General features: G+C 40.0%; 2 protein-coding genes across 2 annotated transcripts in view; both read right to left on the bottom strand.

Moving 5' to 3' along the window:
• Efcab3 (EF-hand calcium binding domain 3) overlaps positions 1-13496 on the bottom strand; it is a 104359-nt gene extending 90863 nt beyond the window's left edge. Inside the window, exons 1-8 of the mRNA XM_037200901.1 lie at positions 13377-13496; positions 12734-12787; positions 11902-12006; positions 8063-8116; positions 7096-7200; positions 5627-5680; positions 4997-5101; positions 602-652 (exon numbers count right to left, since the gene is read on the bottom strand). Of these exons, the coding sequence (XP_037056796.1) occupies positions 602-652; positions 4997-5101; positions 5627-5680; positions 7096-7200; positions 8063-8116; positions 11902-12006; positions 12734-12787; positions 13377-13398 (550 nt within the window). The 5' untranslated portion in view covers positions 13399-13496. The remainder of the gene's footprint in view (positions 1-601; positions 653-4996; positions 5102-5626; positions 5681-7095; positions 7201-8062; positions 8117-11901; positions 12007-12733; positions 12788-13376) is intronic.
• A 385-nt stretch (positions 13497-13881) lies between these two features.
• Positions 13882-27692, bottom strand: part of LOC119086963 — a 111467-nt gene continuing 97656 nt past the window's right edge. The window contains exons 57-64 of the mRNA XM_037201094.1: positions 24414-24518; positions 23201-23254; positions 22705-22809; positions 21515-21568; positions 20193-20297; positions 16630-16683; positions 15143-15250; positions 13882-14166 (exon numbers count right to left, since the gene is read on the bottom strand). Coding sequence (XP_037056989.1) covers positions 14093-14166; positions 15143-15250; positions 16630-16683; positions 20193-20297; positions 21515-21568; positions 22705-22809; positions 23201-23254; positions 24414-24518 — 659 coding nt within the window. The 3' untranslated portion in view covers positions 13882-14092. The remainder of the gene's footprint in view (positions 14167-15142; positions 15251-16629; positions 16684-20192; positions 20298-21514; positions 21569-22704; positions 22810-23200; positions 23255-24413; positions 24519-27692) is intronic.

Below are 27692 nucleotides of genomic sequence, written 5' to 3' on the forward strand. Positions count from 1 at the left end.
GGGCAGGGCTTCATGAGCCCCTCCCTTCTGCATGCTACACATTCCTTTTTTATGATATATGATAATATGACAAGGTGATTTATTACTAAAAAGATCAGTTATAATGCATTATTTCACCAGTGAACGTGGTTACCTAGGTTTATTTTGGCTGTTTGAACAGTGCAACTGATTTGAATCATTAGAAAAAAATCTAGGAAAATTGCTATACGATACTACAACAATAGAAGAGTTTAACAATTTTGTCAAAAAGCATATGACTCAAAACTAATCTGGACTACTGGATAAAATGTTTCTATTTTTCATCACATTTGTTATTTATTTAGTGTGTGTTGGGGACACCCTTGTGGAGGTCAGAGGACAATTTGCAGTAGTCAGTTCTCTCTACAATGTGGGTCTCAGAGCGCAAACTCAAGTCATCAAGCTTGGCACCAAGTGTCTGCTGAGCCATATCACAAAGATCCATAAAATATTATTAATATATGAATAAAACTAACAAATTATTGTACTAACAAAGCCCCTGTGATGGTGCTTGGATATTTAAAAGCATAAATGTAAAATATTGCCATTTAAAATCATTTTTCCTCCATGGCCTTTTACTCACCTGTGAATGACTCTACATTTTCCATCATCTTACTCAGTTTAACCTTTCCATCTGTAAGACAAAATACAAATAAGTGACTCAGACCCAGAAAACTTAAGGTCTTACAGTGTGAAATAAAACATTGACATTCGAATGTTTGTCCTGATTTGTTCTGTAAATACATCAGTTTTCATCCCCAGATGAGCATGGAATTAAAAATTGAAGATCTATAAATATGATATATATCTAAATCACATACACACATACATATACATATATATATACATACATATATATGTATATATACATATATATATATATATCACTGAAGGAGAAATTGCAGAATGTATCAATTCTATACACAATGGTGCTAGGAAATTTAAAAGGCATTGTTTAATCTTTCCAGTTGACTTGTTCTATGTCAGAATTCAAGAGCAATCTGTTTGGTCACCTGAGTATTTCAGATTTGAAAAGCAGTGTTGTGGCATTGTTATGTAGCCCAGACTGACCTGGAACTCTCTGAACAGGTACTCTAGGGTGCCCCGGAACCTAACTCCCTGCCTGTGCTTCCCACTGCTGTACATGCGGCCATTACTGAACACTCTTTTTATGCTTCCAACTCCAAGGTCTCCAACATTTGTCTTTTTTAAATTATATGCTGACTTGTTGAAAATCTTATTTCTAGGTCACATTGTCCCTTGAAGCTACCATTCACTCATAATCTCTACAACTCTGTATGTTTTCTAAGAAGCAATATTATTTGGTGGAGAAGTTAAATCCTTGAAGCTATGTAGATCTGTTCAGGTTCTATTTATCAACTTCTGTAATGTAGCCTCAGTTTCCACATCAGAGAAATTAAGATAATTAATTAATAAATAATAACCTACCTCACAGGGTTGCTTTGGGACTATTGATAACATAGATCTGGTGCCACATAAGTAGTAGGCAGTTAATATTTGATAAGTATGAGTTGTGGTTACATCACCGAGATTGTTAGTTTATCTGGCCAGGCGTGCAACAGAATTGAAACAGTAAAAGGGAATTTGCTATTTAATTAGTACATAATTCTGAGTTCTTGTTAACTAAATCTTCTTCATATAACCTTGTACAAATAGTCAGTGGGTAAGTCAGATCTCACTTACTGTAAAGATTTCCAGTGAAGGACAAAGGCAGGCTACCCAGGAGCCCCTGCGTGATTTGGATGAAGATAGAGATAAAGGTGTTCTGATGGTTTGAATGTGTGTTGGAGACAATCTCCGTGCTAACAGTGTTGAGAGGTGAGACCTTAAGAGGTGACTAGGTCGTGTGGGCAGGGTCCTGATGAACTGGTCTCACTGCATGGGTGGATTGTACTAGTGAGAAGTGTTTTGTTATGAAGATGAGTTACACCCACCCCTCTTGCAGCCCCTCCTGGTCGACTGCACTTGCTTGCTCTTGCCTGCTCTGTCTGTTTCTCTCACACAGGCACATGCCTTTTACCTCTCTGCATTCTGCCATGGGTGACGTAGCAGGAAGCTCCTACCATGTTAATTCCTTGATAGTGGACTTCCCAGCCTCTATGACTATGAGAAATTAACTTCTGTCCATCATAATTTACCTAGTCTCATGTATTCTATTATAACAGCACAAAACTAAGTAAGTCGATGTAATAAAATTTCATGGTACAGTGAGAATTGTAGAAGACTGGCTTCTAAATAGATACATTATTCATAATTTTAACTCCAAACAATACACAATGTATTGTAATATCTATGGAAGTTGCCACGCTGCTTTCAGACAGAAGGTTATATAGCTTCTCTATTCTCCTTACAGGATTATAGAAGTTGCCCTAATTATTTATACAGCCAAATAATATACTTTTTTTTCTCCCAAGACAGGGTTTCTTTGTGTAGCCCTGGCTGTCCTGGAACTCCCTCTGTAGACCAGGCCTGACGCTGCCTCCTGAGTGCGAGGATTAAAGGCATGCACTACCACCACCCAGTCCAAATAATATACTTTAAAAAGTTAAGTCTATATTATCACCCCTAGCTGAGAGCTGAGGATAATGCAATTAAGAAGTATTTCCCACCTGAGTCAGCTAAGTAGCACACATTTCTGTGTTCCTTGGGTGCAATGCTTTCCCTTCTCAGGGAGGGGTGTGTCCTACCCTATCCTTGTCTTTTGGGCATGTAATTCAGTGAGCCTGATTGACTTTCTGACTCAGAATCCTGAAAAGTGTGGACAGGTGACACATCCAGCTGCATCACCTGATAACACTATTAATTAGCTCTGTGGTCATGTGATCGTTTTGATGCAGCCTTGGCTTTGCTCTTCCCAACCCTGGGTTTTCAAATTTCTGATTCTATGAATCACTCTATGACCTTCCACAGTTTTCTTTTGTGCTTAAGCTAGCCAGACGTAGCTTCTTTTGTCCAGAACCTGAGGATATGATTTTACTATTGAGAAAAAAATTCTGGCTGGGTGTGGTGATGCATGTCTTTGATTCCAACACTCTGGAGGCAGAGGCAGGCAGGTCTCTGTGAGTTAGAAGCCAACCTGGTTTACAGACTGACCAGGGCTATATAATAAGACTCCATCTCTAAAAAATTAAAGTAAAAACAACAACCTCCCTCAGATAAACAAGACCCCTCAAAACACACACACACACACACACACACACACACACACACACACACACACACACACACAGAGTTTTTTTTCTCTAGTTGAGGTTTTTAGACTAAGCTGGAGAAGTGTCATTTTCCTTAGTGTTGAGGCTAGCTAGAGGTTATGGCTATGGCTTCCGGTTGCCTTAACTAACCAACCATCTGTCTGCATAGAGTAGGAGTCATCATACACAGGGGACTGTTGGCTCCAGATTTACTTGAAGTGGCTCTAAGTGCTGACAACTCACCTCCCTTCTTATCAGGTCTGAATGACAAGACTGTGATTTAAAATTAAAGGAAGGTTATTTCTTGGAGGCAGACTCAGTCTAGGATTTGGTACCTTAGGAAGCAGTATAACTTTGTCTCAATTGCTATGATAACAGCATTATGTAGTTTCAGCATAAGTATATGAAAAAAACCCCAACCTCCTACAAACAAACCAACCTGGGGCATTGCTTAACCATAAGGAAATGCAAATCAAAATCACAACGAGACATCACCTAACTGGAGGCAGGGCAGCCATTTCTAGAGAGACAATAAAGAGCCAATGTTAAGGGTAGAGAAAAAGAGCAACTCTTTTTTTTTTTTTTTTGAGAAAGGGTTTCTCTGTGTAGGTTTGGTGCTGTCCTGGATCTCGCTCTGTAGACCAGGGTGTCCTCGAACTCACAGAGATCCACCTGCCTCTGCCTCCCGAGTGCTGGGATTAAAGGCGTGCGCCACTGCTGCCCGGGGGGAAGAGCAACTCTTAAACAATGTTGGTGGGAGTAACATCAGCCATTGTGGAAAACAACATGGAAACTCTTCAAAAACAAAAATAGGATTACTGCCTGACCAACAATTCCACAACTTGGTAGATCAAAGGAAGGCACTGTGTGTATTGAACAGAGGTCTGTGAGCTCATGTTCACACAACACTGTTCCCAATAGCTGGGATACAGTCATTGTGAGAGTTCCCTGATGAACTGGAGGACTTTATATGAGCTGAGACAAGAGAGGCAAAGACAGACACTGTTCTCTCTCATTGTTGACTATGAAAACGTTGACCTCCAGAAGCTGGAAGCAGGGTGCTGGTCAGAGGATGCACAATCATAGACGTCCACTGCTCCACAAGGGACAAAGCTGGCAGCGACAGTCTGCTGAGTTCTTTAAAGGGATAAATACACATGCCGTTTGCTATCACAGAAAAATGGTAACTGTGTGGGATGAGGCCTTCATTAATTAGCTAGATCTAACCATTCAATAAGTAAGCTTTAAAACACTACGTTACACAATATATATACACATAACTATCAATTAAGAAAATCTACAACGGTTGGTTAGGTATGTTTCCTTTCCTGAGCTTCCTGGTGATTTGATGGAATTATTATTATTATTATTATTATTATTATTATTATTATTATTGAGGCCAGAAAAGGGAATCAGATCCCTTGGAGCTGGAGTATTTAGGCAACTGTGAGCTTTCCAACATGGGTATTGGGGATGGAACTTAGATCCTCTGGAAAAGCAATGGGCTCTCTTAAGCACTGATTCTTAGCTCCTGTCACTTTTTTCCTTGTTGAAATGCTCCTTCATTTTATTTCTCTGGCTTCTTGGGTCTTTAAGTGTTCTCAGTGGTGTTAGGGTTTAGCTTTGCAAGTGGAACTCCTTGCTTAACAGACAAGTCACCTCTGGCTGAAGCATTACAGTCTGGGATAACAGCTTCTCCCATGAGTATATTTGGAAGTTTATTGGAAGAGCTGAGAGTGTCTCCGAAGACACCATGACATGCTCACCTTCAATGGGCAGATGGCTCTGCAGGTCTTCAATTTCCTCGTCCTCCAGCTCATAGCCCATGTCTTCTAGGATGGCATCCATTTTGGAGGCATGACACTTGCCCCCTGAGGAAAGAAGGAGGTCACAAATGAAGGAGCTGGAGCCTAAGTTACCACAGATGGAAGCAACGCAGAGCATGGTAAAATCAGACAACTCTTAGGGCTGCAGAGACACGGTGGAAGCTGAGAACACAATGTATTTTGCCAATCCTGCTTCAGGGACGTTTTCTACAGTTTGCAGGAAGGTTGTATTTAGAAGTTAATTATTTATCAGAAGAGTTATGTAAATTTTTATTTATACATTGATTGCATGTACTGATTCTATATACTATAAATTGTATCTTTCAGATGAAGTATGAATTATATCAGACAACAACTAGCACTCTTGATTTGCAAACAGAATTTGAAGCATTTGCATTGCCAATTATAACAGAAAATTATAAACTGCATTAGTTATAGCTGCATCTAAAAGATCTACAAACTTAGAGAAAATAAATCACCTGATTATTATATAATGATGACATGATTTTTGTTAAGTCAAGGTAAAGCACAGATAATAGTTTGAATTGCTTTATTGTGATTATCACTTACCAGGAAACCACTTTATATGATCAAGTAATATGTTTTTAGGTATCTTCCCATCATCTGTAAAATATGAAACATTTAAAATTAGAGAAAAATTATATATACTGTAAAAAGGTATAGAAGGATATAACTTTAAGTGCACATTATAAGAATTTACCTTTGAAATTTATACTTCTTTATTTATTATGTATGCAGTGTTTGCCTGCATGTTCTGCCTGCATGCCAGAAGAGGGCACCAGATCTCATTATAGATAGTTGTGAGCCACCATGTGGTTACTGGGAATTGAACCCAAAACTTCTGGAAGAGTAACCAGTGCTCTTAACCTCTGAGCCATCCCTCTAGCCCTTAAATTTATACTTCTATAGTTCTCATATCTACACACGTCTTTATAAAGAAGTGCAAAGTAAGAATTTTTTTCTTTCTTTTTCTTTTCTCTTCTGTTCCTCCTCCTCCTTCTTTTGTGACTTTCACCTCTCACCTTCTTTGGGGCTGGGGACTGAACCCAGGGCTTTCCATGTATCTAAGTCCCCAAGGTCTCCCTTTATCCTCCTCTTTTTTCCCCCAGGGCTTTGTGCACCTAATCAAGTGCCCTACCGCTGAGCCTTCCCCCAGCCCTGGACAGAGTTCTGAATGTGTGGCTGACAGATGTCTTTCCTCATGCCGAGCTTGCTTTCCCTTTCTTCTTGCTGTTACCATTAGTTCATCATGTTTTGTCCTCTTTATTTAAACTTTGCTTATCTATCTATCTATCTATCTATCTATCTATCTATCTATCTATCTGTCTATCTATTTGTGTGTGTGTGTGTGTGTGTGTGTGTGTGTAGGCTGGAGTACAATCTTGGATGTCAGTACTTATCAGCCATCTTGTTTGAGACAGGGTCTGTCTTGTTTGCTCTTGCACTGTGTATTCCAGGCTAGCTGGTCTGGAAACTTTTGGGGACTCTGTCTCTACCTCCCATCTCACTGTGGTAGGGCCAGGATTGTAGACCTGAGCAATGCAACTTTTACATGTGTTCCAGGGATGTGAGCTCAGATCAGTAGTCTTACACAGCAAGTGCTTTTACCTACTGAGCCATCTCCACAGCCAGGAACAACACTTTTAATACCAAGATTAAGTTTAAAGATGTTGGTGGGGTGTGGGGGGAGATACTATCAAAACAAATTTAAATGCTAGACACAACACTGTTCCAATTACAATTTTTTTTTTTTGAGACAGGGTTTCTCTGTGTAGCTTTGGACTCTGTCCTGGAATTCACTTTGTAGATCAGGCTGGCCTCGAACTCACAGAGATCTGCTTGCCTCTGCCTCCCGAGCGCTGGGATTAAAGGCATATGCCACCACCACCCGGCCCAATTACAATTTTTCTCTTTGTGTTTTAGGTGTTGCAGGGCAGAAGAGGCGTCAGGTTTTCGGATGTTCTCACACTGAAGTTTATACAAGCACAGAGATGCATTCCAGTCAACAGAGTACCTACCAGCGACAGGCAGCCTTTTCAGTAGCTCATTGATTTCCTTGTTCGTGAGCTCTATGCCCATGTTCCCCAGCACTCTTTGTGCGAGTTTGGCATCAATTTTTCCTCCTTTGGAAAAAAAAATGGCAATAGCAAAAGTGAGAATTGCTTGCTGACTTTAGATGATAAAAGTAAGTTGGTACAGGACTCATGGAAATGTGTTCAAATTTGAAGAAACTATGGGTTGCAATGCTCTAAATGGCCTCAGAGGTGTTAATCCTGCTTACAACAAAGAGATGCACAGGAAGCCCCTGCATGGCTGTACCTAATCTCAGGTGTACCAACATTAGCTCAGATCTGTACTGCCCTCTGTTTTGGCTGGATGATGAGATGGGTCACCTCACAAGCCACATCACTGGCATACTGTCACAGTTGTCCTAATGTTTCCTGAGTGAGAGTAGTTGCTGAGTATTTTGAATGCATGATGACGTTTGTTAGCTGTGTTACCATGGTGACACGAAGCATAAACTAACGGAGGTTTCAGAATAAATGTAGAACTCATTATAGACACAGATAATCACAAAATTTTGCCAAAGGTTAAATAAACAGATGTAATCTTTATGCAGGTTAAAAAATGTAAAGCCAGTGACAAGATCAGAACACCCCCAGCATTGTGTAAAGCTTCTTCTATCCAGCTCTGCTGGTCTGGAACTCTCCTTACTGTAGGACAAATTAGCCTCGAACCTCTGCAGTGTTCCTGAATGCTGAATTACTGTGATGAACTCTATCTAGCCCTGGCTGACTTGGTTCTCACTAAGTCTCCAGATTGGCCTTGAACTTGCAGCAATTCTTCTGCCTTAGCAACCTGAATGCTGAAATTATGAGCGTGCACTGCAGTCCAGCTAAGAAAACTCAGTTTCAAAAATGTATGTAGATGTGAAGCTTTTGTGTAACAAACAGTCTTGTGTCTTTTACAAAAGGCCTTGCTTACCTGTGAATTTTCGTACTTCTTTCATTAGTCTCTGCAGATCAATCTTCCCAGAGGCTGTAAAAAGGCCACAGTCACACATACATGAATAACTGTGCGCCGACTCAGAGGTAAAGGGGATGTTAAGTAGGACTTTTTGCTGATTTGTTTTGAATTATAGCATACATACACAAACATGAAATAAGGAAAATTACTCTTGAAATATGTTGACTATTAATCTCATTATCTACTCTCTATTTTTCTTTTTCAAGGTCTCAGCCTTGGGCTGGAAAGACTATTCAGTAGACAAGGACACTTGCTGCCAAGCCTGATGACCTGAGTTCAATTCCTGGGACCCACATGGTGGAAGGAAAGAACTGATTCCAGAAAGTTGCCCCCTAACCTCCACACTCACCATGGCACATATTGCCCACTACACACACACACACACACACACACACACACACACACACACACACACACACACACTCCTAAAAGAAAAAGAAAAGAAGATCTTAAGCTTTGCATAGCATGTACATCCCTCTCTTCAGGCTTGTTCTCTTTAGTTTATACTGTCTACTAGCGGGTCCTCAAGTCAGTAAAACTTGTTGGAATTGAAGAAGTAGTATATTTAATTTTTCACTAAAAATACTATGTGTATAGGTGTTTTGCCTGTATGTATGTTTGTGCACTATCTGTGTGCAGGACCTGAAAAGACCAGAAGAAGGCATCAGATCCCCTGGAACTGGAGTTACAGATGGTTGTGAGGAACGATGTGGGTGCTGGGAGCCAAACCCAGCTGCTCTGTAAGAGCAGTCAGTGCTCTTAACTGCTGAGCCATCGCCCCAGGCCAAAGATGTAGGACATTTTAGGACAAAAAGAAAACTGGAAACTATGCTCATTATTGGTATTTCTTACAATAAAGGAAATGCCACTAGTATGTAATTCCATTCTTCCTTAGGAGGCTATTTCTATTACAAATACTCCTTACAGTCAAGATGGCAGATGGGTGCTTTGAGAATTCTTACCACTTACAAAATGTATATATTTAAGACTTCTATGGATCATAGGAAGAAAACATATGGACAAAAATGAAGAGAAATCAAGGCCAAAGAAGATAGTTTGTCTTTCTTTAATCAAAGTTATGGAAGAAATGAAAAAAAAAAACCTACAGAATAAGGACAAGATTATAAGGAAAATATCTGGTAGTTTTATACATCTGATAAAGGATTTCAATTATATTCAAAAGCCCATGAATCCTAAGGCAGATACATGAAAATCAATCCATTTCAAATTTCCACATCACAGTGAAGCTTCAGAACTAAAGGTAAATGTCCTAAAAGCAACAACAGCAGAACAATTACTCTCCAAGAATAAGTAAGATTTACAATTGACTTCCCATCAACATTAGAAAACATGATTGTAGGGTGATACTTTAAGTGTATGAAAGAAAATGACTAACGAGAATTCTATGCTCAGAAAACATATCTATCAGGAACTATAGCAAACTCATGTGTGTGTGTGTGTGTGTGTGTGTGTGTGTGTGTGTGTGTGTGTGTGTGTGTTTTACTCAGACAGGCTCTTGATACAAACCTTAGGGTAGTCTCAAACTTGCAATCTTCCTGCCTCAGCCTCTTGAGTGGTATAAGCATATAAGCATGTATCACATGTTAAACTGACTAAATAGATAATTTTATAGCAGAAAAAGAGTATTTATCAATGATATTTACTTTTGGCAGAAGAAAAATCATCCTAAAGGCAAAGTTGGAGATGCAAGAAAGAATAAAAAGCTAAGAATGTGTGCACACTTGAGTAACTCCGAATGAACATTGGTGTTATAAAAATATTACACTACTAGGTCAATGTTGATTGTCAACTTGATGGGTTGTAAAATCACCATGGAAACAAAATCTCTAGGCACGTCTGTGAGGGCTTATCCAGAGTATTTGAGGTAGGAAGATCCACCCTAATTGTGGTTGCATCCTTCCTTTGCCTGGGGTCCTGGACTGGATTAGAAGGAAGTTGAGCACAGGCATTCATTGCTCTCTACCTCCTGACAGTGGATGTGAACTCCTGCTCCTGCCGCCACACACACCATCCCTACCACACACACACCATCCCTGCCACACACACACCATCCCTGCCACACACACCATCCCTGCTGCCACACACACACACCATCCCTGCCACACCCACACCATCCCTGCCACACACACATGATCCCTGCCGCCCCACACACCATCCCTGCTGCCATACACACCATCCCTGCCGCCGCATCTCCTAAAACATCAGCCAAAACAAACCTCCTTCCTCCAGCTGCCTTTGTCATGGGCTCATTTCAGTGATGAGACAAATAACTAATCCGACCACTGATGTTTCTCTAAATTACAAAAGACCAGCACAGAACTAAAGAGAGAAGCACCTTAACATAGAGAAGGAAGAGAGTGGAGGTAAAATGTTCTTATGTCCTTCTGTTACCCAAGAGGAAGTTAATCTGAAGAGACAGGCTCACACCATTCTATAGTAAAGCTCAGTGCTGGATGTGAGACTTCAGTGATGGCCAATCCAATGCTGAGATCATCAGGGAGCAGAGGGACAGAAGAGTGTTGGATAGTGAGAGAAATCAGGAGATGGTTTATGTATACAAACCAAAGAGGCATCCAGGGACTATAATTGCAATGAATAAGAGGACTACATTATTTGGTAGTGAGAATAAGAGGACTGGAAGTCTATTTTATTACATTTTTTATTTGTGTGTGTGTGTGTGTGTGTGTGTGTGTGTGTGTGTGTGTGTGTCTTAGTTATTATTCTGTTGCTGTGATAAAATGCCATGACCAGGGCAAGTTATAGAAGGAAGCATTTAACTGGGGCTGGCTTACAGTTTCAGAGGGTGAGTTATGACCATAATGGCAGGGAGTGTGGCAGGAGGCGCAGTGCTGGAGCTCCAGTTGAGAGATCACATCTAACCAGAAGTTACAGGTAGAGCCTGGCATGGGCTCCTGAAACCTCAAAGCCAATATATCCCCAGTGGCATACCCTCTTCCAACAAGGCCACACTCCTTCCAACACCACACTTCCCAGTCCTTCCCAGACAGTTCTGCTAACTGGGAACCAAACATTCAAATATAAGAGCCCTTGGGGGCCATTCTCATTCAAACCACCACCGTGTGTATCTGTGTGTAGGTGCGCACATGTCACAACACCCTTGCAGATGTCAGAGGATGACTTGTGGGAGTCTCTTCTCTCCTGTCTGTTCCTTTTAAAGAGAAGATATAACACTGTAGTTCAAAATTGCTCGTCTATCAAAGACTTGAGGCCAGGTTGGAATCCTGTGGACAGTGTCAAAATAGAGGAGGAACAGACAAGGAAGTCTATATATTACAAGGCAGAGAAACATGTAGTTTGATGACATAGCTTTTGGAAGATACTGAAATGATGTAATTAATGTGAAATTAGCAACCCTTTCACTATAATAACCTTCAGTGTCCCTCAAGTAAAGATATTTACCCCATAACTCACTCTAGCACTTATGTCATATATATCAAAATTAATGAAAATATACTAAACCAAAATGTGCTCTTACATGGACTAGATTCTTCAAGATAAAAAAAAAAAATCAGCTGGGTGGTGGTGAATCATCCTTTAATCCCAGCACTTGGGAGGCAGAGGCAGGTGATCTCTGTGAGTTTGAGACCAGTCTGGTCTACAAAGCGAGTTCCAGGACAGCCAGGGCTGTTACACAAAGAAACTCTATCTTGAAAAACCAACCAACCAAACAAACAAAAGATAAAAAAATCATATTAGCATCAAAACAGATGCAGGGCGAGGGTCCCTGGAAGGTCTGATACCAGTCACATGCTTACCATCAAATGGAAGGTTTTCTGACAGATCTTTTAGTTTTTCATCTGAGAGCTTGATTTTCAAGTTTTCCAAAGCATTTTCTAAGTTATTGACATCAACTGTCCCACCTAAGGAAAGAATCAGAGACACAAAAGGAACTTAGTAACTTTGCTGACTAAGAACACTTTCATTGATTCCCCTATATCATGGCTGTTAGCAAGAGTGTCAGCCCCCAGACGTTCAAGTGCACAGAAATGGCCAAAATGCAAAGAGAACTGAGAATGCTTTTGCTTGGTGTAGGGGAAAATCCCTAAAAGTGTGAACTCACTCTCCCACCAGGTACAACACAGGGCTCAAGAGCTCACTTTAGCTTGTCGAGTTAGGAAATTTCTCCCCAAGTAATAGCCCCAAAGGAGACTTTCTATGTGCAACCAGATTTCAATCTGATTTTTGTCAAAAGCTAATCTTAGCAGCAGAATGAAAAATTATTTGGAAAATGTGGATGGGAAACCAGGAGAGTAAGTGTGGGACTGGCATGGGAAGCCAGGAGAGTAAGTGTGGGACTGGCGTGGGAAGCCAGGAGAGTAAGTGTGGGACTGGCGTGGGAAGCCAGGAGAGCAAGTGTGGGACTGGCGTGGGAAGCCAGGAGAGCAAGTGTGGGACTGGCATGGAAAGCCAGGAGAGCAAGTGTGGGACTGGCATGGGAAGCCAGGAGAGTAAGTGTGGGACTGGCGTGGGAAGCCAGGAGAGCAAGTGTGGGACTGGCGTGGGAGAGGGTGGTCCCCATGAGAGCACAACCAGATACAAGTGTGAGGCAAGGGCTCTGTTCACCCTTCTTCTCATCCTGCCCCTCACCTTCGAACAATTTCAGACGGTCGATCAGTCTGTTTTCATATATGTTTCCATTATCTGCAAAACAGGGGCACACACATCACAGAAAAGTGGTGCCAGCCATTCAGAAGGACAGGGCAGAGCTACCATCCCACCCAGGTGCTTTGGTGCGTTTCAGTGATTTGCCTTATAAATAGTTTGATATTTTGCTTGAATTCCAAAGCGAGGAATGGAGAAAACTTTCAGAGCATACATGTAAACTGGATGGAAGTAATAGCTTGTCACTACATCCTATAGGAATACAGTCCATCTTTTCTCTGCTTCTCTTCTCTCTTCCTCTTCCCTATTCCCACCAGCCTCCCTTCCTTTATATCTCCAAAGTTAGCTTTCCCTGGTAGGGAGACTGGAACAGAATAATGGCTTTCATTCTCAACCATAGGAAATCAAGAAAACAGAGTTGCTGACTCCCAGTGCAAGAACAAGATTACACTTTCTGAGGCAAGAACAAGGTCCTATGAAAAATTTTTGACAGCTCTTAAAAACAACAACAACAACAACAAATGGGATGCAGTCAATTATACCAGGAGATAAAAGTGTTCACTTTTTAAAGTATCTTGACACCCAACCTAACTTTTCCTAACATTCTAATAGTGTTTGAAAAACTCACCGTCAGTCGGTAGATTTCTCATCAGTTCTAAGTATTCTTTAGGTGTTAATGTTATTCCAGCGGCTTCTAAAAAACTTTTCACATCTTTAGCACTAATTTTTTCTCCTTCAAAAAAAAGAAGTAGTAAGCATAATTTGCAATATTAACAAATATCACAACATGTAACTGTTAGAAAACCAAGGCACAGAAAGGCTCCAAAGCAGAGTAAACAACAGAAGAGAATAAACCATGTTTCTTTCACTCTAAGGAGGGGAGCTCTTTTAGTACACTTAAAAATCACTTGTGTGTTGTATATGCCTGTGTGGGTGTATTCGTGGGTGCATGGGTATGTGCAGGTGTGTGTGGGTATAGAGGCTAGAGGTCAGCTCCAGCTGTGGGGCCATACACCTTTTTGAGACAGTGTCTCTCACTGGCTTGGAGCTCACATGTTATGCTAGTTTGGCTGACCAGCAAGCCCCAGGGGTCCACCCATCTTCACCTCCCCAGTGCTGGGATTAAAAGGGTGGACCACCACAACTTGCTATTTATGTAGGTTCTGGGGATTGAAATCTGATCCTCACGCTTGTGTGCCAACATCACCCACCCTTGGGACATCTAGATGAGGAAGCAGAACACTAAGAAGATGCCAGAGTTTTGTTTATATGCCTCCTGGACTTGTGAGTTTATGTATTAATGAAAAGATCTGAGGACAGCATTAAAATTTAGGGTTTTAAACTTTAGAGAACTTTTAACTTGCCTACAACCGAGTTCACATCCGCTAATATTTTTTTCAGAGGGATACTTCGATTAGCTGTAATACAGAACATAAACAATTAAGATGATGATATATATATAACTTAGACAAATTATAAATTAGGATCTGATGAGAGCCTATAAATTTTACTAATCTATTTGTGTTTAACCTTAAATTTACATTTCCTGTTTTGAAAGCTGCATTCCTCATTATTAAGAAGGACCTTGGACGGTGGCCATTCTCTTGAGCACAGGGTTTGGCTATGAGAAGTATCGTGTCTTCATGGTATTTATGTATCATATCTTCAGTCCTTGGGTTTTTAGATGCCTTCTAAGAATGGTAACGAAACCATTCAAAAGCTGTGGTGGTGGTGGTGGTGGTGGTGGTGGTGGTGGTGGTGGTGGTGGTGGTGTGTGTGACTCACATATATGTAGACATTGACCTAGATGTTTCCTGTACCCCATCGATTCCTGATGTGTTGCCCTTTAACATTTCCCACTTCTGTATTTATTGGATACCTTCGGGAATGTTGATGGTGTTCCACTAATTCCTTTGTAGATTTTTCTTTCTTGATTATTTCTGGCTATCTTTACAATGCATTCTCTTTTACCCCTGCTCCCATTTTCTTTTTTCCTACAAGGCCCTGACCTGTCAGTGTACTCCCAAGCCCTGAGGGAATAGCATGATGACATCAGATTACTAAAAAAATGACAAAAGATAGAATTCCTTCTGATTTCCAGGCCAAATTCTTCTTCATAAATAGTACCTAAAATTCTCAGATCAATCTAATTGTAGAAGTATGTGGTGTGTGTGTGTGTGTGTGTGTGTGTGTGTGTGTGTGTGTGTGTGTGTGGTCTGGAACTTACCACACAGGAAGGTAGGTTTGGGACTTCCAGCAATCCTCCTGCCTCTGTCTCCCAAGTGCTGAGGTTATGGGTGTGCATCAGCATGCCTGCTTAATCTTAGACTCTCTTATATTTAATCCCAAGATTCTGTTTCCTGACACCCAAGGGCAGTCAGTCCTCATGCTTACCACCAGCAGCAGCCTGCTTCTGTACCACACTTCTCAATTCTTTGTTTCTGAGTTTGAGCCCTAAGTTCTGGAGGAGTGGCTTCACATTATTAGGATCAACCCTTCCACCTGTAAAAAAGTTCAGACACATGAGAAAAACTCAATCCAGACATAAAGACTTGCTAAATTAGAGTAACTTTCGACAGGCCTGGCTTTTGTTAAGAGTTAATTTGTTTGGTTGTGGTGCATGCTTTTACTGCCAGCATTTTGGAGGCAGAGGCTGGTAGATCTATCTCTACCATGTTTGAAGCCAGCCTTGTCTTCACAGAGTGTTCCAAGCCAGCCGGCACTTCATAGTGAAACTTTTTCTCAAGAAACAAAGGCAAATAAACATACAAAAAAGAATCAGAAAGTTATTTGAAAGTAGTTTAGCAATCATGCTCCTTTTAAGTTTTTATAACTGTTGGGCTACTAATTCCACTTTTCATATGAAGAGGTCATGCCAAAGGGAGAAGGGTAAATGTACATTATAGTTTTTACTATAATAGAAAAAAATCAGACACCAAACAGCATCTCTGGAGCTTAAACATCTACTTAAGTGGGTGCTATTGAGTAAACTTTTATTCCACAGAAAAATTTACATGTAATGTAAAAAAGTTACATGTAATCATAAAAGATGGACACAGTAAGAAAAGCTGCTTTTGAACTGGGTAGAGTTATGACATCATTTAACTTAGAGAAGTTAAAATTGTTGTCCTAGTAAAAATAGTCATGTCATGAACAGCATAAATGATGCCTGTGATTATCACTGCCATAGTCAGCAGTCCAGAGACAGCAAGTGCATAATAAGTAGTAAGTCTCAGAAGGACTCCTTCATTCCTTGGCCAGATGGATGGGTATTCTAGATGCCCATCATACTGGGGACATCTTAACTCCATGTGTATTAAACATCTTTTTTATATTGTGACTCTTCTTTAGGTCAGTTCCTTCATCTCAAATTCAGGCATGATAATTTCTTCCAGCACTGGAAGACAGTGACTACTAAACATAAAGACCAGCACTCGGGTGTCATGGATGCCAACTTCCAACGAGATCTTAGAGCAGTTGTGACTTACGCAAATGGTGATATTTTAATTATATGTGGCTTGAAAATATGGAGTGCTTATGACCAGAAAACTGGAATCTGAGTTGCAGTATTTTCTAAACTGGTCATTTTATTAAATTGCAGTTCTTAGCTGAGCATTGTGATGGCTATGGTCCAGCACAGTGATAGTCAAGTACTAATGAGATCTGTCCAAGACCCACAGAAATAAAGCTGTGAGTTCAAAACTGGTTCCTTTGAACTTGCTGCTGACCTATTTACATGCCATACATAAACAAAGACCAAACTGATCAATGTGTAGAACAGGTTCCAGAAGAATCATGACCATAAACTAGGAAAAAAGGACAAAGGTGGAGAATCTCAAACCAATCCTATATACTACTTTCTCCTAACATTTACTACTCACCTTTGAAAGCCCTCAGACTTGACAGGAGTCTATTTAGAAAAACTTTGTTATTTTCTGTAGAAAACAAACAAACAAAAAGAGAAAGTTACAGTTCAGGACAGAGAATGTCTCAGTGAATATAGGGTGAGCCTTTCATTCTGTGGTTGACCTTAAGAAGTGGGTCCTCTTCCACCTTCGAGTCATGAAATTAAGAACGAACGTCATGATGGCACAGAGTGTCTGGTGTAGGGCTGAGAGCTCGAGCGTAAATGCTCAGGCTTTGCTATTAATTAGCTTAAGCAGATCTATGCCTCTGTTTCCTCCACTGTAACACTGGGATAAGGTGTTGTTGTGTGTCAAGGATGGCTCCTGAACATCATTGGGACCAGACAAATGCTATGGGTTAGTAACTGCTCTGTTAATACACCCACCTCCAAGACAAATACTGGCTTCTATACAAGAGCTGAAACTTGCACTCATCATTCTTATTTTTGTTTCCAACTTTAATTATTTATAAAAATATTTAATTTTACCTTTTATGTGTATGAGTGTTGGCCTGCATGTATGTCTGTGCACCACATGCCTGCTTGGTGTACTCAGGGGCCAGAAAAAGGCATCAGATTCCCTGGAGTTAGAGTGACAGATGGCTGTGAGCTACCTGACGTGGTGCTGAGAACAAAACCTGTGTCCTCAGCAAGAGCAGCAAGTGTTCTTAACCACCGAGTCATCTCTCCAGCTCCTTCAATTACTTTTAAAATATATTTTATTTATTCTTTGAGAATTTGATACATGTATATATTGTGTTTCAATCATATTTACGACCAAGGTTTCCCCCATGTTTTCTTCCCAACTTCATGTCCTCTTAAAAAATATTTTAATTTTTGTGTGTACACAAGTGTACATGCTCTGTGGATGCCCCTGAAGGCCAGAAGATGGGGTAGAATCCTTAGGACCTGGAGTTACAGGAGCTGTGGGCTGTCTGATGTGAATACTGGGAACCAAATTCAAATCTTCTGAAAGAACAGCAACTACTCAACTGCTGAGCATCTCCCAACACCACCACTTTTTAAAATTGCCCACTGAATCCAACTAGTATTCCCTGTATATGAATGGATATAGGGTCCCCTTCTGGAGCAACCTGCCAGGGACCACATTCCCAAAGAAAACAGAATCTCCCTTAGCAGCGGCCCAACTGTCTATAGCTTCTCAGCCAGGGGTGGGGACTGTCATGTCCATTCCTCATCCATGCTGGAACATAAACCAATGGTTTGCTCTCATACATATAGTCATAGATGCTGTGGGCTCCCAAGTGCAATGGTCCTCACGTGTTTCACTGTAGTCCTCTCCACCCTTTGGTTCATACAATCTTTCCATCCCTGCTTCCTTGATACTCTCTTAGCCTTTCTTCTTTTTCCTTTTCTTTTAGCTAGGGTCTTGCTGTGTATCCCAGACTTGCCTTGAACTCTGGATTCTTCTACTTCAGCCTCCCATGTGCTGGGATATTTCCTACTTTTGAAGTCCCCCATCCTTCTTTTCTTTTCTCTTTCTGTCTTTCTTTTCCTTCCTTCCTTCCTTCCTTCCTTCCTTCCTTCCTTCCTTCCTTCCTTTCTTTCTTTCTTTCCTCCCACTTCCCTCCATCCCTCTCTCCCTCCCCCCTCTTTCTCTCTTTCTTTGTTTCTTTTTGGTCTTTTTGAGACAGGGTTTCTCTGTGTAGTTTTGGTGCCTGTCCTGGATCTCGATCTGTAGACCAGGTTGGCCTCGAACTCACAGAGATTCACCTGGCTCTGCCTCCCGAGTGCTGGGATTAAAGGCGTGCGCCACCACCGCCCGGCTCCATCTTTCTTTTCTACCACATATTCCTTCTTTTACTTTCACTTATCTCATACTAAAGTGTGGACATGTCTGTGCCCTAAGAGGCAGCAGCAAATCCTTAATAGCAAGAATCATACTTGAAGGTTTTCCTAACTTCCAAACTGGTGTAAAAATATGGAAAAAGTTAATTTTTTTTTAGGATCTGATACAAGAATTACTTACAGAAGTAGGTATTTGTTGAGAAGGCACTTAAAAAAAGATTTATTTTTAATTTTATATGTATGAGTATTTGCTTGCATATGTTATTTACCAAGTGTGTGCTTGTATGCCTAGTGTCTGTAGAGATCTGAAGAGGTCACCGGATCCCCTGGAACTGGAATTACAGATGGTTGTGAGACACCAAATGGGTGGGGAATGAAACACAGTTCTTCTGCAAGAGCAGCCTGTGCCCCTAATCACTGAGCTACCTTTCCAGCCCAAGAAGAAGTTAATTTTTTTCTTTCTGCCTCCCTCCCTCCCTCTGACAGGGTTTCACTATGTAGCCCAGACTATCTTTCGATCCCTCCCCACTCCCTCCATCTCTTCCCCTGCCTCGCTAGTACTGGGATTACAGACAGCTGCTACCATGTCTGGCTAAGCTTTTTAAAGCTTACTTTGGGAGACAGGTGGATTGCTGTGAATTTGAGGCCAGCTTGGACTACATAGTGAGTATAAGGTTAACCTTGGCTTCAGTGTGCGACTCACCTAATGAAACTACGCTAAACTAAACTAGGCTTATTTTGGGAACACGTTGAGCTTCTTTGGCTAAAGAAGAAACAACATTGAGGGAAAAGGGAGAGGAATTTGGCCTACTCCTAAGCAATGAGAATCAAGACAAGAACTTTGAGGGTCTAGCGTCCGGGGAGGAGTAAAAGGTAAGGAAAGGTGAATCTTAGTAACAAGACTTAGAAAAGTGTCTTAGAGAGGGCAGGGATGTCTCAGGAGGACCTCTGCTGTGTACCAGGATCAAAGATGTACCCCTCCCTCCCTGCACTGAAAAAGCAGCAGGAACGCTTTATTTTCTTTCTTCTCAACAGTGATTATATGGAAAATGTTTCAAGAGTTAAGGAGGCAGAGCCAGGCGGATCTCTGTGAGTTTGAGGTCAGCCTGGGCTACCAAGTGAGTTCCAGGAAAGGCACAAAGCTACACAGAGAGACGCTGTCTCGAAAAGCCAAAAAAATAAAAATAAAAATAAAATAAAATAAAAAAAAGTGTTAAGTTCTGTGCCAGAAGCATCATAGGAGCAGCAGGCAACATTTCAACACACACACACACACATTTGAAAATACACACTTCAGTGCTTGCACCATGCACTAAGAACAGAGGTTAGGTCCCCAGAACTCATGTACATGCCAGTGTGTGTGGCAGCCCTCCCTCCACTGGCCCTGTAATTCTAGCCTTAAAAAGTAGAGATGGGGGTCCTCCAGCAAGCTTCTAGTGAGCCAGTTATGCCTGTGAAGGACTGGGTTTGGTTGAGGGACACTGCTTCCGTGAATGAGGAAGGAGAGTATTGAGGATGATTCACGACATCAACCAGGGACTCCACGTGCATGCACACCTACACACTGTGCCTACACACACTGAAAAACTAATGTCCACCACACATGCACACTGCACACATATGGAAAGGGAAAAGTTAAAAAAAAACCCCACAAAACTACATACATTTCAAAAAGTAGAACTGAAAGACTAGATAGTTTCTGGAGGTCACAGTAACATGCATGCAGCTTACCATCAAATGGCAATGTTTCCAGCAGGTTCACATATTCTCTGTCATTGAGGTCAACTCCTATTTCTCCAACAGTGTTTTTCAGGCCACTGACACCAATCTTTTCTCCTTTCAAGAGGCAGAATGTTTGAATGGTTACAGGTGAAAAATTTTAAGAACTGGTAACTTATTTAAAAATATTTATTCTCTCTCTCTCTCTCTCTCTCTCTCTCTCTCTCTCTCTCTCTCTCTCTCTCTGTGTGTGTGTGTGTGTGTTCATGCATGGACTCATGCTATGGCATATGGAAGTCTGAGGGCAGCTTTTGTGTCTCAGTTCTTTCCTTCCACAGTAGGTTGAACTAATGTCACCAGGCTTGCATGGCACGTAGCTTTCCCACTGGGTTGGCCTGATAATTTAATTTAAAAAAGGTATCTGTAAGAACATGTTATTAACCAATATGATCTGTGATATGTCTTTTAAAAATAATAGTTATATGGATACAATCTCAGTTCGGAGTTAAGGAGAAAAGACAAAATGGGAGAAGCAAATACAAAGTGACAAAGTGTCAACGGATGGACATCAAGGCAACGCTACCCTTATAATACTAACGTAACAAAGGCCAGGGACTGGCATGCAGAATGCAATCTAGTACACAAATAGGATAATGAGTTGCCAGAAGAAATAATTCTGATAGTAATTATTCAGACTTATAAAACTGATCATGAAGAAAAAAACATCTTGAGCTTTCCAAAACTTTACCTAGACATTAATGTGCTTACTTGAAATTTAGTGATTTACATGAAGCAAACAAATATTTATAATGGAAATGTATGTATCCTTAAGGAACACAGGCCTTGCTCTGGCCATGGTGACTTAGATCTTTAGCTCCAGCATGCAGGAGGCAGAGACAGTAGGATCTCTGTGAGTTCCAGGTCATACTGCTCTACACAGGGAATTCCAGGACAGCTAGGGCTGCATAGAGAGACCCTTCCTCATAAATCAAACAAAACAAACAATAATAAGAAAAGATAAATCTTGTGGCTTATTTTGAATACATAAATTATCAAATAAATTTGATCTGACAAGTAATTGAGTAAAATGTCTATGCTGATATCAACAATATATTGGGGGAAACATTTAAGATATTTATTTTTTTGTTTTAAAGATTTATTTATTTATTATGTATACAGGAGAGGGCACAAGGTCTCATTACAGATGGCTGTGAGCCACCATGTGAACTCAGGACCTCTGGAGAGCAGTCGGTGCTCTTAACCTCTGAGCCATCTCACCAGCTCCCTAAGATATTTATTTATAGCATTTGCATATCAGTATTGGAGAAACTTACCCTCGAAATCTTTCGATTTTGCCACAATGTTTTTCATATCAACTTTTCCATTCTCTGCAAGAAAATCACAGAGCAACAGTGAGGATCTTTCCCCTTGTTCCAGCTAGAACACTGGCAACATCCAAAATTTAGTTCTAGATGCTTACATTATATTTTTAGGTATTTAATGCCAAGTAGATGTAACATATCTTCCTCCCTTTTCTATTTAGTTTTGTACATTGTGCTGGTTTGAATGAGAATGGCTACCATTGGCTCCTATGTTTGAATGCTTGGTCCCCAGTTGGTGGAACTGTTTGGGAAGGATTAGGAGGTGTGGCCCTGTTGGAAGAGGCATGTCACTGGAGGTAGACTTCAAGGTTTCAAGAGACTTCCATCATTCCCAGTGTGCTTTCTGGATCCATTTAAACAGCATTAAAACAAACAGTTATTGGAAGATTTGAAAGAAGTTATCTCTATAATTATCTGGGCTTGCATTGGTGATATAACACAGTGGTAAAGAGAACTCAGCTAGCATGTGCGAGGCCCTAGGTTCAATCTCTAGTACCACAAAACAAGAGGACAAAGGAAAGACCTGTTTTAAGACGTTGTTTCTTGTTGGCATGATGGCTAGTGGTAGAGAGCTGACTAATTTTATAACTACCATGTCTACCTAGCTATATTTTTCACATCTTCAGTCAATATTGGCAAATTATTTTCCATTGGGAAAAATTCTCATTTTATTATTGTATTTAAAACCCAAAGCTTATATCACACACAATACCTAATTATTCTCAGTATCCACAGTTCTGTATCTTTTAAAATTCCCGTTTCTCTCTAGCCATTGCTTCTCTAATTCAGGACAGGTAAAGCATTCACAGTATTCAGTATCATCAGTCTATTTTCCACATCCCCAATAGGCGGACTCCTTTGCAATCACGTACTATTCCGTGTGCCTACCAAATGTCTCTCATTTGATTTTCTTTCTTCTTCACTCTTTGACCTGAGAATGGTCTGTTGGGACTCATTTCCTTTTGCCGTCCATGTGGAGGACACTTGTGAGACTTAAACTAATTAAAGACAGCATGTGTTTTTATCTGTATTCTACTGTAAACTTTTCAGAACACCCTCTGGATGTCAAATCAATGCCTTCTAGGGTTGCTGTTAAACCTGAGGTGTCCCCAGAGGGAGATGCTCAAACCTATAGAGCTTACCATCAACTGGTAGGTTTTCTACAAAGTCTTCAAATTCCTTCTGTGAGAGATCAAGTCCCATGGTCTCCAGAAATGGGCTCAGGTTATTTACATCAACTTTTCCCCCTGAGGAGAGGTGAGGTATTAAAAAGATATTAAAATGTGGAAAACTCTTATGCATTTAGGTATTCTATGGTTATCATTTTATTCATGAGGGCCTAGATTCAGGAAGACAGGTGTAAGGAGAAACAACATTGAAACTAGATGTAGTATCTCATTCTATGATGGTGTCTTTTGCTCATATCAAACATATTCAATTCTGAATGGGTCTAGATAAATTCCCAGGGAATTATAGCATAATAGCCCAACACATTATGTTGGGAAATATAATAAAATCTAAAATATAATTCTGAGAAAATACATTTATGATATTTCTATTTAATAAAGATGGATTTATGTACATGAACAGGATCAGAATCATGTATATTTATCTGTTCTCATGATGCTTTACACTCACTTTTAAGAGTCTTTATACCATCCAATATCCTTTTCTTAAACACCTTTCCTGAAGCTGTGAGAAGAAAAGATAACTCAGGTCAGAAAACATTAATAAGGTAGATTTGCTTAAGTATACAAGCAATGAACTACTTTTTTTTTTTGTTTTTTTGTTTTTTCAAGACAGGGTTTCTCTGTGTAGCTTTGCGCCTTTTCTGGAACTCGCTTTGTAGACCAGGCTGGCCTTGAACTCACAAAGATCCACCTGGCTCTGCCTCCCAAGTGCTGGGATTAAAGGTGTGCACCACCACCGCCCGGCATGAACTACAATTCTTACAATCCCATGACTTCAAAAAGATCAGTTTTATTGGTTTCTTTCTAGATTTATTTGTATTCTCTCATTGAAATGTAGTTTGTTTGGAGAAAGGATTTTTTTTTCAATTTGAAACCCCCCTCTGCATTTTATGTGTGTGGGTGTTTTGGGGGAACATATATGCGGTATTTGTGTGCCTGTGACTGGGGAGGCCAGAAGAGGGCATTGGATCCCCTGGGACTGGAGTTACAGGCAGTTGTGAGCCACCATGTAGGTGTTGGGAATTGAACTTGGGTCCTCTGCAATAAAGGCAAATTCTCTTAACCACTGAGCCATCTCTCCAGCCCCTTGAGAAAGACTTTCATGAGGCAAATCTATTCACTCATGCACAAAGCCCGATGACCATTGGCTGTAAACTCTGAAACACATAACCCGTTTGATTTGTTTTTAAATTTCTAATTATAAATAAGTGACTAACCTCACTTGTTTTTCCCTTTTTGCATTTTTATTTGTACTCTCTGGGATATTAATGCAAACAAAGACAATACACAGGCCTTACTGGGAGGAGTGAGTGAAACAGCTTTTGTTTATTGAAAAGTAAATGATTCAGATATTCTTTTGGCAAAAATATTCTGGAAGTTCTAAGAAATGATTTTAAAGTTCTGGTCACATGAAGTTGGGAGGGAAAAGTAGAGGGTATTTAAGGGAGGAGTTGGAGGGAAGGGAATGGGGATAGAGTTGATAAAAACATATTATGTGCATGGATGAATATTGAATAAAATATTAAGAAATAAAAAACCCTGGTAAAAATTTGCTACCATCTTAGAAAAGTCTCACGATCAAGTACTCAAAAACCTTCTGAAGGATTTATGTACATATCAATCCTTAGCAATACATAGCAATACAGTATGCATATGCTTACCATCAAGTGGAAGACTTCTTATCAGGGTCGCATACTCTCTGTCTGTGAACTCCACTTTCATGTCTTTCAGCGTATCTTCTAGGTCATAAACATCTATCGGCTCTCCTAGAAGACACAAATGGCGGCAAGAAGAGAATTTGAGAACATGAAAGTGATGATTCTTGACCCTGTGAAATCAAGAAATCTGTGAACCTTAATTATGCATAAAACAAGTAATAATTGAGTGCTTTTTGTATGAAGTAACATTTAAATATTTACTTAAGGAGTTTGAAATGATAGTATTTGGAACTACAAGTTATGATGCACATAAATTTCTTGTAGAAAGGCACATATATTACATGTCTTATATTAATTAGTTAATTATTAAGTAATAGAATGTACCAAAAATGCATTTGGTAAATGCTTGTGAGAAAGTGTTTCAAAAATAGACTTGGGTTCTGTTATCCTAATAACAAAGCTAGAAAAACACACAACAAGAAGGAAAATCACAAGCCAGTACTTCTGACAAAGACATATACAGAATTTGACAAACCAAATTTTAACCAAATATGAACAAAACAAATTTAAACTTTTATCAAAAAGATTTTCACCATGGTAAAGTGATGATGGTTCAATATGCAAAAAAAACCCTGATATATAAGTTATGTCATATTAGTAGAACGAAGGACAAAAACCATATGATCACATAATAGGTGCAGAACAATCATTCAGCTCAATGGCTTTTCATATTAAAACATACATTAGGTATGCAAGCGATGTGCCTTAAAAGGCCAGTAATGCTAAACCTGTAGTTAACATATATCATACTTTATAGTAAAAAATGGAGCTTTTCTAACAGGAGATTAAGCATGCCACTCCGGTCACTTCTATTAACACGGCAGTGGAAATCTTTAGTAAAAGGTATCAGGCAAGAGAAAGGATGAAACAATATATCTATTGGAAGGCAGAAGTTAAATCATCTTATAGATGACACAATCTTACATAAAGAATATCACCCACCACAAACATGTTAAAATATTTAATAGATAGACTCATGAAGTTATAAGATACTGAATTAACATGTGAAAATCAGTAGTGTTTTTATATAGTACCAATGAACTATCAAAAAAAAAAAAAAAGAACCAAGGAAGAAATTATATTTACAATAGCTGTCAAAAGGACTTAGGAATAAGGGTCTGCAGATATGTCCCAGAGGTTGAGTGCATTGTGCTCTTCCAGAAGACCTGAGTTCCATTCCCAGCAACCATGTCCGGTGCCTCACAATCACCGATAACTCCAGCTCCAGAGGATCCAGGCCTCTGGCTTCTTCATTCATGTATGCAGACACACACCATTTAAAAAATAATAAAATAAAATTTAAAAATATCTAGGAATAAATTTAGCTAAGGAAATTTTCTGAAAAGAAAATTGATGAAAGAAACAAGAACCAAGTGAACCGAAGGAAACCCTGCGTTCATGGACTAGAAGAACTAATGTTATTGAAATGTGGACCATCCCAAGGTGGTCTATAGACTCTATTGGATTCCTAACTGAATTCTTGTGCGTGTGCATGCATGTGTACATGAGTGTGTGAGTACACTCACCCATGAGAACTCACATGGAAGACATAAGTTGACTATGTCAGGGTGTCTTCTGTAATCATTTTTCTACCTTAATTGTCTGAGACAGGTTCTCTCACTGAACCTGGAGCTTACCATTTCAGTTAGACAGGATGGCTAATGAATGTCTGGGATCCTGTTGCCTCTGGTCCCTGGTCCTGGGCTTACAGAAGTGTGATGCCTCCTTTTTTACATGGTTGCCGGGGATCCGAACTCAGGTCCCCATCCTGCACAGCAAGCACTTTACCCACTGAGCCAAATTCCTAGCCCCTGTCTATCAGAATTCTAACGCACAAAATTAGGAAAAGCAATCTAGAATTCATGTGATGGGTTGAATGTGCCTTGCAAAAGTTCATATATTACATATAATACAAAATTCTTACGTTAATGGTATTTACAGATGAAGCTTTTAGGAAGCAAGATTAGATGAGATCACGATACTCTATAGAGTCCCAAAGCATGTTGCAGTGCAAAAAGGAGGGTGAATTCATTGACACTATCCCTAAGAGTCTTTTATGCATGTAGCTGGCACGCTCTAATACTTAAACTTTTTATGTACCAATACAAAGAAGATGTATGATAATCAGAAAAGAATCATTCTGGATTCTTACAGATTCAGAGTTTATTTTGTCCATAGCAGTGGAATTTATTGCCCTCAGGGACTGCAGGATGATCACTCATTCTTTGGTTATTTCTTGAATCATTTATACTCGAGTTTTACTAATGTCTATGTCAAGACCATTCTTAGCTGTAAAACACACAGGTATGTGCCACAGAATAGAGTACTCATCTTAACAGTGATCCCAGAATAACAATATGGGTTGGGACTGGACAAGGACTGAGTGTTGTTAGAAAGTCTTTGAGAGTTTAATAGCTTATTTCCCCTCAAGCATTTTACAGTTTATGAGGCACGAAGTCCACTCCTGAAGGCTGAGCCCTTATGACCTGCTCACCTCCTTCCGGATGCCATTGCACTGGTGATTAGGGCTTCAGCATGAACTCTAGGGGGATGAAGATCTTCACTATAGTAAAAGTGCATGTGGATGGGACCTCTGACTTATGATACAAGACCCTCAGAACAAGTACACATCCTTCAAGAAATAGAAATCTTCCACTTAAGATCTTCAGAACAAGAAAACGCAGTGATTTACTAATTTTTTATATTCTTTTTTATTCTTTTTGTCATCATTTTCTTTTTTGTTGATTTACTATCATACACTTATGACTTAAAGATATAATCTTCTGTACTAATATCCACTTAGGTTTTACTAGGGACAATACTTTACTAGAGTTAGAAGAAACATCATTATTATATTATTATCATTATTGCTACTATTATTATTATTAGTGGTAGTGGTAGCAGCAGTAGACAGATTCTCATGTATTCCAGGCTGGCCTTGTTCTTGCTATGTAGTCAAGGATGACCTTGAGCTTCTGATCCTCTTGCCTCCGCCTTCCTAGTGCCAGTGCCAGTGTGAAGTGTGCCACCATTCGTGGATTATGTGATGCTGGGGACTGAATCCAGGACTTTATGTATGCTAGGCAAGTACTCTAGCAAATGAGTCACATCCCCAGGCCTCAAGCTAATGTTTATGAGGAAGTAAATAGTAACTGGTGGGATGGATTACTAAGTGTAACTGATGCCATTCACAGGAATTGTTTAATTCAAGGTCATCATAAA

This window comes from Peromyscus leucopus, chromosome 8b, assembly GCF_004664715.2.
Source record: "Peromyscus leucopus breed LL Stock chromosome 8b, UCI_PerLeu_2.1, whole genome shotgun sequence".
NCBI classification, from domain to species: Eukaryota; Metazoa; Chordata; class Mammalia; order Rodentia; family Cricetidae; genus Peromyscus; species Peromyscus leucopus.